This window comes from Lissotriton vulgaris, chromosome 10, assembly GCF_964263255.1.
Source record: "Lissotriton vulgaris chromosome 10, aLisVul1.2, whole genome shotgun sequence".
Lineage (NCBI taxonomy): Eukaryota > Metazoa > Chordata > Amphibia > Caudata > Salamandridae > Lissotriton > Lissotriton vulgaris.
Genome location: NC_141698.1, coordinates 481,088,854 through 481,107,049, shown reverse-complemented (window position 1 = coordinate 481,107,049; position 18,196 = coordinate 481,088,854). Strand labels below are relative to the sequence as shown.

Genomic DNA, 18,196 nt, shown 5'->3' with positions numbered 1-18,196 from the left:
GCCCCTGCACCAACTGTATAGAGCGAAATAAACCGGTTGTAATGCGCCTCCACCACCCTTGCCATTTTTGCTAGTAGAAGCCACAATTAATTTTGCCGCACTCCATTCCGCTGGTTCTTGAGGGTGCAGGAATCCAAATTTGGCCTTCCGATGCTGCACGTCTTCCTTTGTCTGTCGTCCTTAGGTAGGTTTCCTTCTCCTCTTTGCAGGGTATTGGTATGCTAACTCAGGGCCTCACACCCTTATTTAACCCCCCCAGCTGCTTGCATACTCGCCCTTTGATTGGGGGTGGCCATTGGCTATCTTGGGGTGACCAATCCTGGTCACCCCTACTTTCGCGGGCTTCGCAACGGGTGGGGGTGGGGGGCGGTCTTCTCGCCTCTGGGCAGCGTTTGGCCTGGGTCCCCATTTGGACCAACTGTGCCTTCCGCGGCCCGGGTTTAATTAAGGGGGATATGTTAAAGGCATTCCTGAGTATGATTTCATCTTGTTATAGTACCATTTTACTTGCAAAGCTTGCTCAGACTGTATTTAAGCGATAACTGACATAATAGCGAGGACCAAAATATTGAATGGACATAATATCAACGCCAAAATATCGATGTACAAAATACCGTCTCCCTATCTACAAACAGGTAAGTACAAAAATATTGTTGGTTAAAATAAAGTTTATAAAAATATCACATTTGTAAAATATGTTAAAAGTAACATTAACTTAATTAAATAATCAATATAATTAAGTAAAACATACTTACAATTATTTAACAAATGTTAAAATTAATAAATAATATATGTAATCTCTTAAAAATGTTTTACATCCCTGTTGGATAGAGGGAGGGTACTACAACTCCAGTGAGTGGAACAGTATGGAAAGCGTTGGATAGCGTAGAGGTAACATTTACTATTCCCACTCCAGCGAGTGGAACAGTAGGAAAAGCGTTGGATAGTAGGAGGGTAAAATTTACTAATTCCACTCCAGAGAGTGCAACAGTAGGGAAAGCTTTGGATAGCGTAGGGGTAAAAATTACTATTTTCAAAAAAGAGAGGGTACCCCACTTTCACCAGGGAACAGGGTAGGAAGACAAAGAGTCAAAAAGGGAAATCCCTGGAGTCTACTAGTTCACCTATGTCCTAAGCCCTGTCTTGTCAGGGAGGAGGGACCTATGGTGTACTGTGTATTGAATAATTTAAAAAGGCTTCCACAACGAAAATAGAATCGTTAACAATCTGTTTTTATTAAAAGCCAGTATCTAGGCAAGTAAATGAGCAGAACAAATTCATACACATCAATACAATGCAGTTTAAAATTCAAGGAAAACCTTGAAAAGATCATACAAGAATAAAAACAAAATTACACAAACATAATGATAAAATGCACAGTCAATTCAGACATATCTACAACATGTGAATAGTTTATGAGCAAAGGACAAAATTACATATCATGCAAAAAACCCCTTATATCATTGTGGCTCACAGATATCTCTGCCACCAGATTTTCTTAGATCCAACAGCCTCAACTCCTTATACTTCTGTAAACATTAGTAATATAGTTGGATATCCATCTAAAGTTTACTAGGCCCTGACTGGATTCTTTTTGTCATAAAACAGTGCGTCGACGCGTTTCGGTGCAGTACAGTTGATTATGTGGCACCTTCCTCAGGACTTTTTCTTCTGGGGTTTCAAGAGGTGGTTAAATACACCGTGTCTGTAGATACATGAAAAGAAACGTATGGAGTCACTAATCGTACATAGTATCAGTTGCTCTATGTTCAGTCTATCTTGGCTGTCTTTAATGTTAGAAGGGTTTCACTTGATTCCCCCTGTGGATAAAGTTGCAGTGCCGCATCTCAGTTACTATATAGTTGATTAATGGGGACACTTCTAAATACTGATGATAATCAGATACAACAGAGGACTCAATTTACTTTATGCTATACATTGCATCTAGCCTACGACCGAGCTATGTTCACGGTATGTAACTAAAACATAGAACGTTAAATGTTTTAGTTACATACCGTGAACATAGCTCGGTCGTAGGCTAGATGCAATGTATAGCATAAAGTAAATTGAGTCCTCTGTTGTATCTGATTATCATCAGTATTTAGAAGTGTCCCCATTAATCAACTATATAGTAACTGAGATGCGGCACTGCAACTTTATCCACAGGGGGAATCAAGTGAAACCCTTCTAACATTAAAGACAGCCAAGATAGACTGAACAAAGAGCAACTGATACTATGTACGATTAGTGACTCCATACGTTTCTTTTCATGTATCTACAGACACGGTGTATTTAACCACCTCTTGAAACCCCAGAAGAAAAAGTCCTGAGAAAGGTGCCACATAATCAACTGTACTGCACCGAAACGCGTCGACGCACTGTTTTATGACAAAAAGAATCCAGTCAGGGCCTAGTAAACTTTAGATGGATATCCAACTATATTACTAATGTTTACAGAAGTATAAGGAGTTGAGGCTGTTGGATCTAAGAAAATCTGGTGGCAGAGATATCTGTGAGCCACAATGATATAAGGGTTTTTTTTCATGATATGTAATTTTGTCCTTTGCTCATAAACTATTCACATGTTGTAGATATGTCTGAATTGACTGTGCATTTTATCATTATGTTTGTGTAATTTTGTTTTTATTCTTGTATGATCTTTTCAAGGTTTTCCTTGAATTTTAAACTGCATTGTATTGATTTGTATGAATTTGTTCTGCTCATTTACTTGCCTAGATACTGGCTTTTAATAAAAACAGATTGTTAACGATTCTATTTTCGTTGTGGAAGCCTTTTTAAATTATTCGATACACAGTACACCATAGGTCCCTCCTCCCTGACAAGACAGGGCTTATGACATAGGTGAACTAGTAGACTCCAGGGATTTCCCTTTTTGACTCTTTGTAAAAATTACTATTCCTACTCCAGATAGTGCAACATTAGGGAAAGCGTTGGATAGCAGGAGCGTAAAAATTACTATTCCCACTGCAGCGAGTGCAACAGTAGGTAAACCGTTGGATAGCGTAGGGGTAACAATTACTATTCCCACTCCAGAGAGTGCAACAGTAGGGAAAGTGTTGGATAGCGTAGGGGTACAAATTACTATACCCACTCCAGTGAGTGGAACAGTAGAGAAAGAGTTGGATAGCGTAGGGGTAAAAATTACTATTCCCACTCCAGAGAGTGCAACAGTAGGTAAAGCGTTGGACAGCGTAGGGGTACAAATTACTATTCCAACTCCAGAGAGTGCAACAGTAGCGAAAGCGTTGGATAGCGTAGGGGTAAAAATTACTATTCCCACTCTAGTGAGTTCAACAGTAGGGAAAGCGTTGGATACCCTAAGGGTAAAAATTACTATTCCCACTCCAGTGAGTGCAACAGTAGGGAAAGTAATGATTTAATATTTAAATAAGAATAAAATAATTGAGGTTGTAGATAGCATCTCATCCTCTGAAACTGAGGATGTGGCATAAAGGGACGGGGTGGAAAGATGAACTGGGGTGTAAATGAAGATGGGCACCTTACCCCCCTCAGAATCCGCTGGCAGCCGCCGCCTTTTCAGTGCCCTACTGTGCCCACACGGGCGATTGTGATATTCCGGCACTTGTTAGAAACATGAGTAGTCAGGGTGACCCTTATTGAAATGTTATACCCTTGTTAAAGACATGGATTGGAATGTTCACTTCTCTTTCTTTATGTCCAGTAGGCATGGGACAAAGGAACAATGTTTAGTGTCATTGGGACGGTTTGTCTGTTGATCAGGCAGGAAAAGATGTGCAGGCCAAATCATACCAACATTTTGAACAGCAAAGGAATGTGGAGCTTCCTTATAATGCGAATGCAATATTGCCAACTGAGGAAATGTAATGTTATTTTTCATAAATGGAATAAAGAATAAAAAAAATGAACAAAACAATTATCAATACCAATAAAAAATTAATTACAATGAATTACCAATTACAATATATCTAATGATTAATTAATTATAAATACCAATAAATATTAGGTATTCAAAATTAATTACCTATTAATAATTATTTAACAACCAATTAATTTTCAATACCAAAAATGTAACAAGTAATAACAATATTACCAATTAATTAACAATAAATTAATTATCAATACACAAAAATAATTTCAATATTTACTTCATTACAATTAAATTACTTCCCACCCTTCCAGAGGAGAATTGTGGCTCAATGGTTAGAGTGGCAGACACTGATGCAGAGGTCTAGCCCGGGACTAGGGTTCAATTCCCAGCCTCGCCGGGTCTTGGGCTCAAAATTCCACGGACCTGATAATTCTCGCCTCGGTGCCTATTCCAATCATGGAGTCCCACTCTGGACAATAGCTTGCTTAATCTCCACAACGGCCCCCACAACACTAAGGATGCCTGGCCTCCACCTTGGGGGTGCCCAGGAGTGGACGCCTCACAGGGAAAGCCAGGATGGGTTCCACAGCAGTATTTGTACAAGCGCCTTGAGACCCTTGCGGGTGAGTAGTGTGCTATACAAGTATCAATTTACATTTACATATATTCCCATATAAACCCACAACCTGCTACAGAACTAAACCGCAAAATTAAATTAAAAATATTTAATAATTCCTAAACATTAATATTTAATTTACTATAATTAAATTACTTCCCACCCTATTCTCCTATAAACCTACAACCTGCTACGGAATTAAATTACGCATAAATTAAATAAGATAAAATTCATTACTTAAAAAAAATTAAACATACATTACAAAAATAATATACACTTTTAACACATATACTAACATACAAAACACTTTAAATGCCTATATTATGTACATCGATATTTTGACAGTCGATATTACTTACCTGCATTTCGTTATTATTAACCCCTTCCCTGCTGGGCACATTCCCCCGAGCTGAGCTCGTCATGAGCATGGGAGGGGATAACCACTATATTATGTTCATTCGATATTATGTCCATTCTATATTTTGAATTTGATATTCTGTCCATTCGATATATATTTTTTGATATGTCTAGTTACCGTATTTAAGTGATGCATGAGCAATACACCTTATGCCCATAAATAGCACACTTTCTGCTGATTGGGCTGCTTTGTGCAAGGGACCTTGAGACACATGCATATTAATCCAATATAGCTTCAACTCACCAATGACTTCGTGCAAAAGATCCTCTGTGACGTGCATAAGAATAACATATCTACAGGTCATAGCACAGCAGTCATTTACTTTGACTGCTCACTGGTTCCCTTGTGTGTGAGATTCTAAGTCACGAGCCCCAGCTTATTCATACTGCTCCCACACAAGTACTCCTAGGTACTCATAATTGGAGCACAAGAGAAACAGATTGTACCTGTTCATAGAAAAAACATTTGTGAGAGGGACTGTGAAAGCAGTGGTCGCACCATGCCAGTCAGTGGATTCAATTGTTATAACCTCATGTTTGGTTGGGCAAGAGAGTATTGTGCATTATTAGGAGTACATTGTCACAGTTAGCAGATGTCTTAAGCAGAGAATAGTGTGTCCCTACAACGTTTTGCAGTAACCAGGGCAAGAGCAGAATGGGGCCGCCTTACTATACTTACCACACATTCTCCCCCTAGGAAGTCTGGGATGATGTCTTTGTCCAGGTAGTCAAGGAGCGCACTTGGAACTGGCCCACTGTTGTTGCCGTAGATGAGAAACTTTTTCCTGGTGTTCTCGTTGATAAACGGACTGACCTAGAAGATAAGACGAGATCGTTCAAAGAATCCAAACTTTAACCTCTCGTGATTGATATTTCTGCTGGTGGCCTATAACGCTGATTTTTGCTTATTTTTAATCAAGTTCGTAATAGTATTTGTTTGTGAGAATGTTACTGCTAGAGCGAGGTGCTCGAACAAAACATTGAAACCCAGTATTAGGGTGTTTTTAAAATTGCACTTAAGATTCCAGTGAGCAATTTCTAAATGTTTTTAACAATGCGCTATTATATCACAATTTAGTGATACTTAGTGAAACAACATCTAAGGGATGAAAGTGTGAGCTGGCCTTCCCAGGAGTCAAAGTTATGTCCAGGAAATCTCACTATGTTAGCAGGAAGCACTACATTCACTGCAACATCATGTTCGTATCAGGCATTCGTAGGCATTAGGCATTCCTTAATTTCACACTGCTCCCACAATGTGTACAAGCCATAGAAACTGAGATAACTTTAACTGAGATGGTGTCTACAAACTGGCATCCAGGTCCAGTCAGCATACCCTAGAATGTGTTCATGGCTTAGAAGAAAGGAGAAGTGACTGGCTGAATGAAGCCTTCCTACATTGTTGTCTGACCATATGTAGTAGTGACACCTCCCAATCCTGACTGCAGGCTTGTTTCTCGCAAAATACCATAACCTATTCCTGCAGTAATGGTAAGGGTGAGGAAGTAGGGGACTATCTGGAGATGGTCTAGGGAAAAGTATTTGACATGGGACATCAGGTGACCATACTTTTATTTTCTCAAAAAGACGGTCCTCATGAGAGTTACCCATCCTAGATGAGTCACTAAAGAAAAGATGGTGTGGGGACGACTGAGAAGTGTTGTAATGTCAGTGAAAATTTCAATGATTCAGAGGAGAACCAAACTGTCTCCAGGAAGAGAGAGAGCTATCTAAAGATCGCAATGAGGATTCTTAAATGTTATTGAAAAGTACCAAGGAGAGGAATGTCTTCTATAGGAGCCAGACTGCCACACAAGGAAAGGAGTCTAGAAATGTGTGCAGATGCTAGTTACCTGATCTGCAAACAATACATTGTAAGGAAAGGTAAAGGTTGATTTTACATGTAAGCCAGAGAAGAAAATGCAACTAGCCGCAAACTATACCCAGTACTTCCACAATAAAATCCAAATTTGTAGTTTACAGAATGTCCTTCTTTAGAAACAAATATTATTCCTTGATGGAAGTGTGAAAACACAATCATGTTTTACTATGTATTACAGTATTATTATTTTACATATACATGGCAAAAGTGTGTATTGGAATTTTATAAGCAAATAGAGATGTTGTTTCATATTGATTTGAGCTATGTATGAGTCATAATAAAGCTTGCTAAATTTCATGCTTCTAGTTGGCCCATGCTCCATGTTATTCAAGATCATACATTTGCTCATTTCTACAATGTATAACCTTGCTTTTAAAACTAGGAACCAGGGGAGGTTTCCTCCCGAATGGAACGCCTGAGCGTATATGTTACGTGCCAGGGGAACCATCAACATTTCAATATTTTGTCATGAAACGTTAAAGATTTGGGTAATCGTTTCAAGTGTACTGCAGTCTTGCAATACCTCCATAGATATGCCCTAGATCTGGTACTACTCCAGGAAACACACCTTAAAGGCAATAGGTACAAGGGGCTAGATAGATATGGCTATAAGCTTGCTGCACACTCCGGTTACACAACAGGTTCAAGGGGGGTAAAGATTCTGGTTAGGACTGGCCTCCCATTTGTGGTGGGGAACATTTGGCACGACCCCTTAGGAAGATATGTGGCACTTACTGGGAAGTGGGAGAGCCAGACGCTGAACAAAGTATCGGGCTATATACCACCAGCATTACATACTGAAGTGCTGTCAGTTCTGGGGGCCTTTCTGGTGGATCTCCAATCAGGAATTTTAATATTAGGGGGGTTATGAACTCCACCATGGATCCGGGGAGGGATAGGGTAACCAGGGCAACAAGGGGGAGAGGGGTGGAGCCACTGCATACTTTTGCAGAGGCCATGAGCCTAGCGGTTATATGGCGTCTTTACAATCCCCATGAGCAACAGTACACCTTTTATTCGGCCTTACATGACAGCTACTCCCGCCTCGATCATGTTATGACTCTTCAGGGCAATGAGGCGTGGTTCCGCAATGCCCACATCAAATCATAAGGGATCTCGGACCATTGCCATTAGAGGTAACACTTCAGGACCCAATATGAACCAGTGTCTTGCCGTCCAGAATGAACAACTGGGTCTTTAGAAATACGGCCCTGCCATACCAAACGAGGGAGAGGGCTAAACTGTACTTTCAGGAAAATTAGGGATCAGTGGATGCTGCATGCACCCTCTGGGAAGCGTTCGAATGGGTGATACAGGGGCATATTCAGGCCCACCTAGGGGGCTGTAAAAAAGAAAAAAGGATCCAATGGGACATGCTAGAAGCCATGGTTGTCACCTTAGAGGCCAGAATATTGGCTGGAGAGGAGATGGATCTACTGCTTATCCACCAACTTCAGATTAAAAGGCAAGAGATGAAGAGCATCGCAGAAAACTCCTCGAGAGAAGCGCCCTGGCAGCACAACGGCATGTATATGACCTTGGTGATAAAGCTAGCAAGATGATAGCTTGGCTGGAGAGGAGGGATCGAGAACGTAAGAGGGTGGCAGAGATTTGTGATTCTTGGGGGACAATGCATGTAATAGGGGAGGGATAACAGAAAAATTTGCAGAATACTATGAGGAGGTTTATCCCGAGACCTGCTGGTGACGCCCGGCTACTTACGCTGTCCGGTGACGACTATGGAAAGTATGGATTGAAGAAATTGAAGGGGCAACCCAAAACTTACTGTCCTGGACAGCCCCAGGGCCGAATGGCCTACCAGCCGAGCTATTCAAGAACATGACGAGAGTTTTGGCACCTTATATCCAATTTATGTTTCAAGAAGCCAGGAACACAGGCTGCTTACCAGTTGTCAAAATACCAAAGAAGGAGGGAGTACAGAGGTAACGGATAGAACCTACCTCCAGTGAGACGATGTATAAACAACGGGATTCTATCCTTTTTCTAACTTTTTTGGTTTCTTTAAATGCTTGTGATGTGTTACTTTACCTTGCACCCGTCAGAAAGTGCGGGGAAAGCACTATGTGTTTTTAAAATACCCCTCACACACTCTGAATCCCATAGTGTCATGCTTCATTATAGGGGTCTTCCCGTCCCTCTACGGGGTGGGGCGTGCTTCGACCTACGACTACGCGGGATCACTTGATATTGTGTTAATAGACTATAGGCTTAATAAGTGAGAGTGGTGTGAGTGGTAGGGAAAGGTGTAAATTAAAAAGTAAAAAATTCCCTGGCTAGTAGAAAAAATAAACTTTATTCATATTTCTGGCTGGGAACATTAAAAAGGGGGAAGGAGAGAGTAAATATGAGTTAGCTATACTCTCTACTTGGTCGACATGTTTCGTAAGCAGTCCCCTACTGCTTTACTCATCAGGACCTATTTTGATCCCTAATGCACTCGGCGATAATAGTTTATATAAGTTATATGCCTATTATTTCACAACAAGCTGACCGCAAAAATAGGCAGGCCAACTAAAAAAGAAAATTGTGGAGGCTGAATGACCTCCTCAAAAGGTTTACCAAATTGGTATCTGTGGAGAGAAAGGAGAGAAAACAACAAAACCGGATGAACAACCTATTGGTTGTTGATATGACTCATCATCATTCCGTGGATATATATATTTAAAGAGTGCTCTCATGTTGGTCTTATTCTTGTCGCCCTGTGATGGAAAAGTGCAAACTTCGTTATATATTTTCCATGATATATTTTTCAATTAGTCGGGCCCAATTTTTCAATCATATCAGGCTAATATTATGCCAATCACCCACATTATTCATGGAGGATATTATTTGCGTTTTGTTAAGAAATAGGCATCACCTTACATACATACATGCACTCTATTGTCTGAGGCCGTTATGCATTCATACATACATCGAGGGATTATTAAGGAAACAAGAGAATCATAATATTTAGGTCACTGAGGAATACATACACTAGCTTTTGTTCACCGTGCCAAATGAGCCAGTGCCGGGGTGGGGGAGGGTTCTTTAGTATTTTCAGTCACTGTAATGAAATGCAGATCTAGTTGGCTGTGAGCGAAGATTAAAAATTAGTTGTACGAAAGTTTTTTAGAGAGTCCAGGCTTCCTCTTAGAGTGTCTTAGCCGGGCAGTTTAACGACTTGGCTAGAGTCGGACTTAAGTGTACAATGATACTCCCTCATCCATCCAGGACCTCCGTGCTGCTCCGTAGTGTGAAGCATCTGCGGTTAGCACTGGTTATTTATATGTTGCCTGATTGAATAATTGTCTGCCTATTTTCCATGATTGGTTTCACCTGGTTGTTCTGTTTTGCAAACTGTCAGCGTCGCATGTCGAAATGATGCTCAAAGAACATGGAAATGGAAAAAAGACCAAACCGCCCCTACATGAGTAATTTCCTCATGTCATCGTAATTCATTTGATAGAATGATTATAAGTGAACAAACTTCTAATCGTAATTTGGAAGCATCACAAAGTGTGTACTTATTAGGAGGCAGAACGGGATTGTTTATCATCCTTTAGTATAACTCCTAAAAGACTAGAGAGACAACAAAAATGGCCACTTCTCATGGCACACTCGGATAATGGTTAAAAAAGGTAACATCAGGTCAATCCTCAGCAATGAGTAACATCCACGGACATCATTGCTGTGGCAAATGTAAGGTTTGTCGTCTTACATCCAAAAGCAAAGAAATCTTGTTCCAAAACGGAACCAAATGGGAGCAGAGGATGTTTGCCACGTGCAACACCACAAGTGTGGTGCACTTGATCAGATGCCCTTGCCAAATGGAATATGTAGGCATGACCACAAGGGCAGTAAAGAAAAGAATAGGCGAACACAAGAGTAACATCAATTGCAAAAGAAGTACGACAAAGATGGCATCGCATTTTCTGGAAAAGAACCACACCACAAATGATATCTACTGGACTGTGATCGAGCAGATACCGAATGAGTAATATCTATTTGAAAAGGAGCAATGTTGGGTGCACCGCCTAAAGACCAATGAAAGAGGGCTTAATGATAAAATCCCATGGAGCCAACTATGAACCATGATTTCGAATGAACCAAAAACCAGAAACCAAAATGACAATTGTGCACAAAACTTGCCTTCATAACAACAACTAACTGCATGAAGGGCAACTTTTGAACACTATGGAGAAGCGATACAGAGAGTACTGTCTTTAAAAGGACTGAACAAAGCATGATTGATATTTAGCAAAAAATTGCCACGTTTTTTCACTTATTAGCAGAGTCATTACTTTTGCTATCCACCTCCCGATGTAATATACTAGACTTACGAATTACACAATGCCAGGTCACTAGTAATGTGAATCATCAGCCAAGATTCACAGTAATGCATGAATCACAACTACTCGATAACTCCCGAGAAAAATAAAAAAGAGCCAATTTGTAATAATGAAGGGGCATGAGGTATCATCAATTTTGTCTCCCACCATAAAAAATAAAAAACAATGAAAACACAAAGATATTTGTTTGAAAACCCTAAAAAATCAGGAGCAGCAACTCTTTTCGAAGAATACACAGGAAGTGGTTTTCTTAACCATTATCCGAGTGTGCCATGAGAAGCGGACATTTTTGTTGTCTCTTTAGTCTTTTAGAAGTTATACTAAAGGGTGAAAAACGATCCTGTGCGTGATGCTTCCAAATTACGAGTAGAAGTTTGGTCACTTATAATCATTCTATCAAATGAATTACGATGACATGAGGAATTCACTCATGTAGAAGCGGTTTGGTCTTTTTTCCATTTTCTTTCAGCGTCATTTCGACATGCGACACAATTTGCAAAACGGAACAACCTGGTGAAACCAATCATGGAAAATAGGCAGACAATTATTCAATCAGGCAACACATAAGTAACCAGTGCTAACCGCAGATGCTTCAGACCACAGAGAAGCACAGAGGTCCTGAACGGATGAGGGAGTATCATTGTACACTAAGTCCGACTCTAGCCAAGTCGTTAAACTGCCCGGCTAAGACACTCAGGAAGCCTGTACTCTCTAAAAAACTTTCGTGCAACTCATTTTTAATCTTCGCTCACAGCCAACTAAATCTGCATTTTATTACAGTGACTGAAAATACTCAAGAACCCTCCCCCACCCCGGCGCTGGCTCATGTGGCACCGTGAACAAAAGCTAGTGTATGTATTCCTCAGTGACCTGAATATTATGGTTCTCTTGTTTCCTTAATAATCCCTCGATGTATGTATGAATGTATAACAGCCTCAGACAATAGAGTCCATGTAATGTTCCCAGCCAGAGATATGAATAAAGTTTATTTTTTCTACTAGCCACTGAATTTTTACCTTTTTCATTTATACCTTTCCATACCACTCACACCACTCTCACTTATTAAGCCTATAGTCTACTAACACAATATCAAGTGCTCCCGCGCAGTCGTAGGTCGAAGCACGCCCCGCCCCGTAGAGGGACGGGAAGACCCCTTTGATGAAGCATGACACTATGGGATTCATAGTGTGTGAGGGGTATTTTAAAAACTCATAGTGCTTACCAGTTGACCAATGCACAGCCACTATTGTGGTTATACCCGGTAGCTTGTTTCCTTCCCAGTGTAAGAATTGGCTTTTGTAGTTTGGTTTGCCCTGTTCCCATCATGCACTGGGACAGGAACAGACTAATTTGCATACAGCCAGGTTCTGAAACTGGGATGGTGCAGTGAGCTAAAAAACGGTGTTGGATCTAGCCCTGATCTCTTGACTGGGTGAGAGTATTTTGCTTAATTCAGAGACTCTGTCCCTCACCACCCCTTTTTGTAAATATTTTTTTGTCCACCCTAAGCGTGGAAGGGTATACTCAGATGTGAGTCCCTTGCTCATTGCACCATCAGGATTCAAGCAAGCCGGGCCGAAGACGGCTGAAATGCCAGAAACCGGTCCCCGGTAGCTTGTTTCCTTCCCAGTGTAAGAATTGGCTTTTGTAGTTTGGTTTGCCCTGTTCCCATCATGCACTGGGACAGGAACAGACTAATTTGCATACAGCCAGGTTCTGAAACTGGGATGGTGCAGTGAGCTAAAAAACGGTGTTGGATCTAGCCCTGATCTCTTGACTGGGTGAGAGTATTCTGCTTAATTCAGAGACTCTGTCCCTCACCACCCCTTTTTGTAAATATTATGTGGTTATACCTAAGGCGGGTAAGCCGCCAACCCACTGTAGCTCCTGAAGGCCCTTATCTTTATTGAATATGGAAGTCAGGGTCCTCTCCAAGGCCTTGGTGAACCGCCATACCGGAGTGATTACATCATTAATACACCCTGATCAGTCTTGCTTTATGCTACACTGGAGCACCAGATTAAATCTACATCATTTGTACAGTGTGCTGCACCTGACTGAGTCCTGACCGGCTGAGGACGCAGAGCTCCTGTCGTTAGTTAGACGAGCATATGGCGTTCAACAGCATCAAATGGCACTACCTGTTTGCTGTCTTAGTCAGATTAGGGTTTGGCCCAAAGGTCAATCCTGGATCAGGCTACTTTATAATATCCCTTCGGCTAGAGTACTGATGAATGGCTCCTTCTCTTTCACCTTACACAGGGGGTCGAGGCAGGGATGTCCACTGTCCCCAGTGTTATTCACACTGGCTCTGGGGCCTCTTCCGGCGTGGGTGCGGGCAGACCCAGTGGCCTCTGGAATTAATGGGGGTGGGCAATGGGAAGAGAAAATCTCCCTATATGCCAACAAAGTTCTTCTATATGCGACCATAAAACGCTTTACAATCAGTAGACTCCTACAAATCTTTCACTTATTCAGGGGGTACTCTAGTTATCAAATTAATTGGGTTAAGTACCTTCTATTTATCCTCTCTGACAGTCCACCACCTGTTCCCCCTGAGGGGATCCAGCTACAAGTACACAATCACTTTAAATATCTGGAATTGTTGTAACCAAGTCAGAGGCAGAATTCATGGCTCGGAATTTGTTACCCCAACTTGGCGCATTGGACGACGTTGCCAATTTCCCTGATGGGGAAAGCTGCAAATGGTTTATATACTCCAGAACACTCCGTACAAGATTCCCGATGGATTCTTTAAAGAGGTTGATAGCGAATTGCGGAAGTTATTGTGGGATGGGGTGGTGTGAGAATAGCACTGGTCAACTACAGTGAGGCGTATATGAGGGGCCTGGCAGTGCTGGAACTCAGAAAGTACTACTGGGTGTCGCAATTAATGGTGATAAATGTCTGGATCTTTGGGGGCCGAAACAACCCGGCATTTCACGTTGACCATCTAGTGATGGGCAAGGGCGGCTATCCTGCCACTCTGTATCACAAACGAACTGGTAGGTCTATGCCCCCCCCCCCATACAAAAGCAGTGTTGGATGTGTGGAAAGGGGCAATAAATTCCTTGTGTGGGACAATAGATTGACGGAACGTACACCACTTTTGTACAGTGATATGCTGTAAGAGGTCAGAAAATTGCAGGGCTTTGGCAAATGGAAACTGCTGGATATTGCACACCTAGGGGATGTATGGCTGGGCCCGGCAATCATATCGTTCGAACACCTACAGTCTGAGTTCCAGCTAGCGAAAACAGAATGATATAAATATATGAAGCTGGGGCATGCACTCCGTACACATATCCGTGAGGGGGAAAGTATTCCGGAATATAGCCCCTTGGAAGATCGCCTTTATTGGACCCTATTCCCAAAAAAAGCAGTATCCCTAACATACAAGAAGTTCGTTAATTATTCACCCGATCCCTTGAGGGCGCTAAGGGAGGCCTGGGAGGCTGACATCGGGTTTCTGGAAGACAATGATTGGGTAGAAGCCGTACAAAGCCTGAGACAAGTGGCAATTAGGGCAAGATTCAGTCTAGTACAGTTGCGGATCTCCATAGGTCCTACTCCACGAGCATGCTCATGAACAAACTTGGACGAATACACACAGACACCGTATTGAGGGCTGCAACAGTAAAGGTACCTTTTTTCATATACTCTGGAAGTACCCTGTTATACACCACTATTGGTAGAAGGCAACAAGGGTGATGTCAGAGGTCCTGGGACAAGAAATTCCCTTAGACGTCATATGGCATATACTGTGTGTAACAGGGGAACAGATATGGACGAAATACCAGAAACTCTGGCTAATGATGGCTAAAAGAAATATAGCTCGGGAAGAGGGGCTGCCCAGCCGCCGAGGCAGGGTCAATAGAAGATTGACTTAGACTGGTGTTGTACAGCAGAAAAAGTAGTGTACGAAGGCAGGGGTTGCCCTATGAAATGGGAGAAAGTGTGGCACAAATGGGTCGCTTATAGGGGTTTGTAAAGTAGAGGAGAGGAGGGCTGGCGGGGGGCGGTCCTGACACCCGATTGTGCAAGAATTCCCACATGAGAGCGGTTAGTGATGTAAGTCTTGTGATCTAATGAGCTAACTGTTTGTGAAGCGGAACTGTATTATATGTTTTTATCATCCATTTTCAATGGTCACTGTACAGTGCACTGCATACATTTTATATTCAATAAAAAGATCTGTTGAAAAACAAAATAGGAACTATCTGCAAGATTTTAGGAAAATAAAGGGATCAGAATTGTATTTATCAATGCTATATTTTCCTCAAGGACGTCTTGCACTTCCTCTAGGAGAAAATCCTGCCACTTGCACAATAAATAAGTTTTGCTGAAATTAACATGTTTCTGACACAAGATTAGGTTCCATACATTTTAAGTAAGTGAAATCCTAAATAGCTGTCCTAAATGTCATGTATATTAGCATCATGCTTCAACTGACCCCCTTCCAGTGAAATCCCTAGTCAGCTGAAACCACAATTGCCTTTAATTATTTTGCTGTTGTGCTTCTCTTTTTTGTCCTCATTTTGTATTGAGACAATTTTTTTTCATTAAATGCAAGTTAGTCTGTGGGCTTTCAGACATGAGGTTCCGTGACAATTGTAAGTGGTGTTTTCGACTCGCACGAATATGGTCGAGTCTAGTATCTATGAACCGCAAATGACGAGTTTTGTAAGTGTGCGCAGTTTCGCTGTGCTAACTTAAACCGTTCGTTTGTTATGTGGGTTTGTCATCTGTACCCACGGGTTCCATCTTAGATACGGCATCCATTTTGTCTCTTGCCCTCAAGTAGCCAGCGAACGGACGCTGTCCGCTTCGCGACCCTGGGACTCCCAAGATATGGCGGAAGACGCATGTTCTTTGTAAGTGTCTTTATGACGAGGGGGATGCTACTGTAAGGCAGATGGCGCCGCTCGAGGCTCATCTTGCCGCACGGGCTTATTGTCTCAGTCGTGCATCTCATTAGGCACGTCCCTTTGATGCCTGTATCTCGTGCTTCTCGACACTCCCCTTTTACACCCTTTCCGATCTCCCTACTGTCTCCGTCTTCCTCTGCACCTGTCTTCGTTCCTATTTCGATCTACTTTACTGCTGATTGGAATTTGCTAATGGTGGGAAGATGGGTTTTTACAGTTGGGAATCGCCAAATGTTTCCGCACTTATGTTCCGGATCTTGTGTGTTTCAAAGTGATCTAAGCGACCCCTCTGAGAGCGACTTGTGGGAACCAGGTTGTAAACTATTGTGTATCATGTTATCCTATGGGTAAAAACTGTATAAAAGGAGCGATCCACAAATACAATTTGAAGCAGTCTCCCCGAACTACACTCGATGTACTTCCTGTGACTTCTGTGTTCCCTGCAGTAAATAAACCTTGACTCTTTGACGCCGAAGGAAGTGTCCCGTGTCTCTGTGACTTGTACGCCGGAGCAGGTTACCCACGAAGGTTTCAGGTGTTGTGCCCTGGCACCGCTGGGTCCAAAGAACCCAGTCCTTCAGTTGGCGCCCAACGTGGGGCTGCATCAGTGGTACCGGTCCAAGCCCGACGATCGTGAGGAACTTCGTGTGAAATCTCCGAGGGAAGGTGCACCCCGCTTCATCGATCCTGTTGTCGAAATAAGTGGCCCGAAGACTTTTCCCGCGAAGATTCCCGCCTCCTAACGGCTGCGACGGACTGCTGCCCTGACTGTAGACCTGTTTTGGCGCCTGGCGTAGACCTTGGTATAGCGAGACGATTGACGGGCCTTCCTGAGGACGCCATTGATCTTTGAGTTAAGTATTTGTGGGTCGCTCCCAGAGTTCTTGGTTGTAGACACTTTAGCGAGTGTCTTTGTTGTAAACACTTTAGCGAGTGTTTTTGTTGTAGACACTTTAGCGGGTGTCTTTGTTGTACACGCTGTGTGAGTGTTTTTGTCGGTGACACTTTGCTAGCGTACTTTGTTGTTGTTGTATTTGTTTGACGACTGCAGCCGCCAAAGACCGAGGGTTTAGTTCTTTGCTGGGACTTGGTAAATCCCGAAATCCCGTAACCCTTGAAGTTTGTGAAACTCGGCTAGTGTGCAAGATGCCTGGTCGCAGTACTTTGTTCAGTTGCTTTAGACCTTGTGGTGCGGATTCCCTGCTGGAGGACTCGTGTCCGATACCTCCGGTTGGAACTCCTACATATGACTTATATAGCAAACATGGGCTAGGCCCGATTGCTTTTAACGATTATTGGATCAAATATACAAAGAAAGACGGCGATCTTCGTTGGCCACCTCACGGTAGCTTCGAAGCGTCGATCTTAGATAATTTGGAAATAAAGTTGTTCGAACGTAAATCAAGGCCGGCCATGTTTGATGCCTTTCGGTTCTGGCGCAAAGAAGCCCGACAGAAAGAGATCAGACAAAATAAACGTAGTCAGCGAGATACTGTTGCTACTATAGTGAAGAAAGCTGAGCAGTTTCAGCGTGATAAGGAGGATAAGGATAAGGAAGTGTTTGAGAGATTACAGCGTATGTCCATAGACAAATGCTATCCTGTTTTGCCTACGGAGTCGGATAAGAAGGAAGAGGCAGTTGAGGATTCTTTAATGTCCTATCTTATGAAGTCGCCACCTCCGTACGTACAGGGTACCGCAGCTCCTGTGGTCCCTGCCGTACCTGTTCTTCCACCTGTAATTCCTCCACCAGTTCCTCAACCTGCACCTGCTCTTCCGACTGTTCCTGCTCCTTTGCCTATTTCTATTCCTACTGCTCCTCCGCTTCCACATACTCCTGTTCCCGCTACTGCTCACGCTACTGCTCCTGTGTTGTTAACCCCTGTTGCTGCTAACGTCTCTACTCCTTCTCTTGTTAGTCCTGTGTCTTACTCTTCTCCCTCTACTCGTAATCGTGATTCTCCCCTTGCGACAAACTTCTTTCAGTCGCTCGGACCTGTTTTTGGGTCTGCAGGTTCTGATGGTCCACAGAGACGTAGCCAGCTTCCTGGTAATAGAGAACGTGTTGCGCTATACAATATGGCGATGGGTTGGATGATAAACCCTGTTAGAAATCCACCTCGTGTTGTCCTC

General features: G+C 42.5%; 1 protein-coding gene across 1 annotated transcript in view; it reads right to left on the bottom strand.

The window, feature by feature from the left end:
* The window catches only part of LOC147685430 (SEC14-like protein 5), a 1,171,342-nt gene that overhangs the window by 230,976 nt on the left and 922,170 nt on the right, over positions 1–18,196 (bottom strand). The window contains exon 12 of the mRNA XM_086941333.1: positions 5,584–5,718. Coding sequence (XP_086797459.1) covers positions 5,584–5,718 — 135 coding nt within the window. The remainder of the gene's footprint in view (positions 1–5,583; positions 5,719–18,196) is intronic.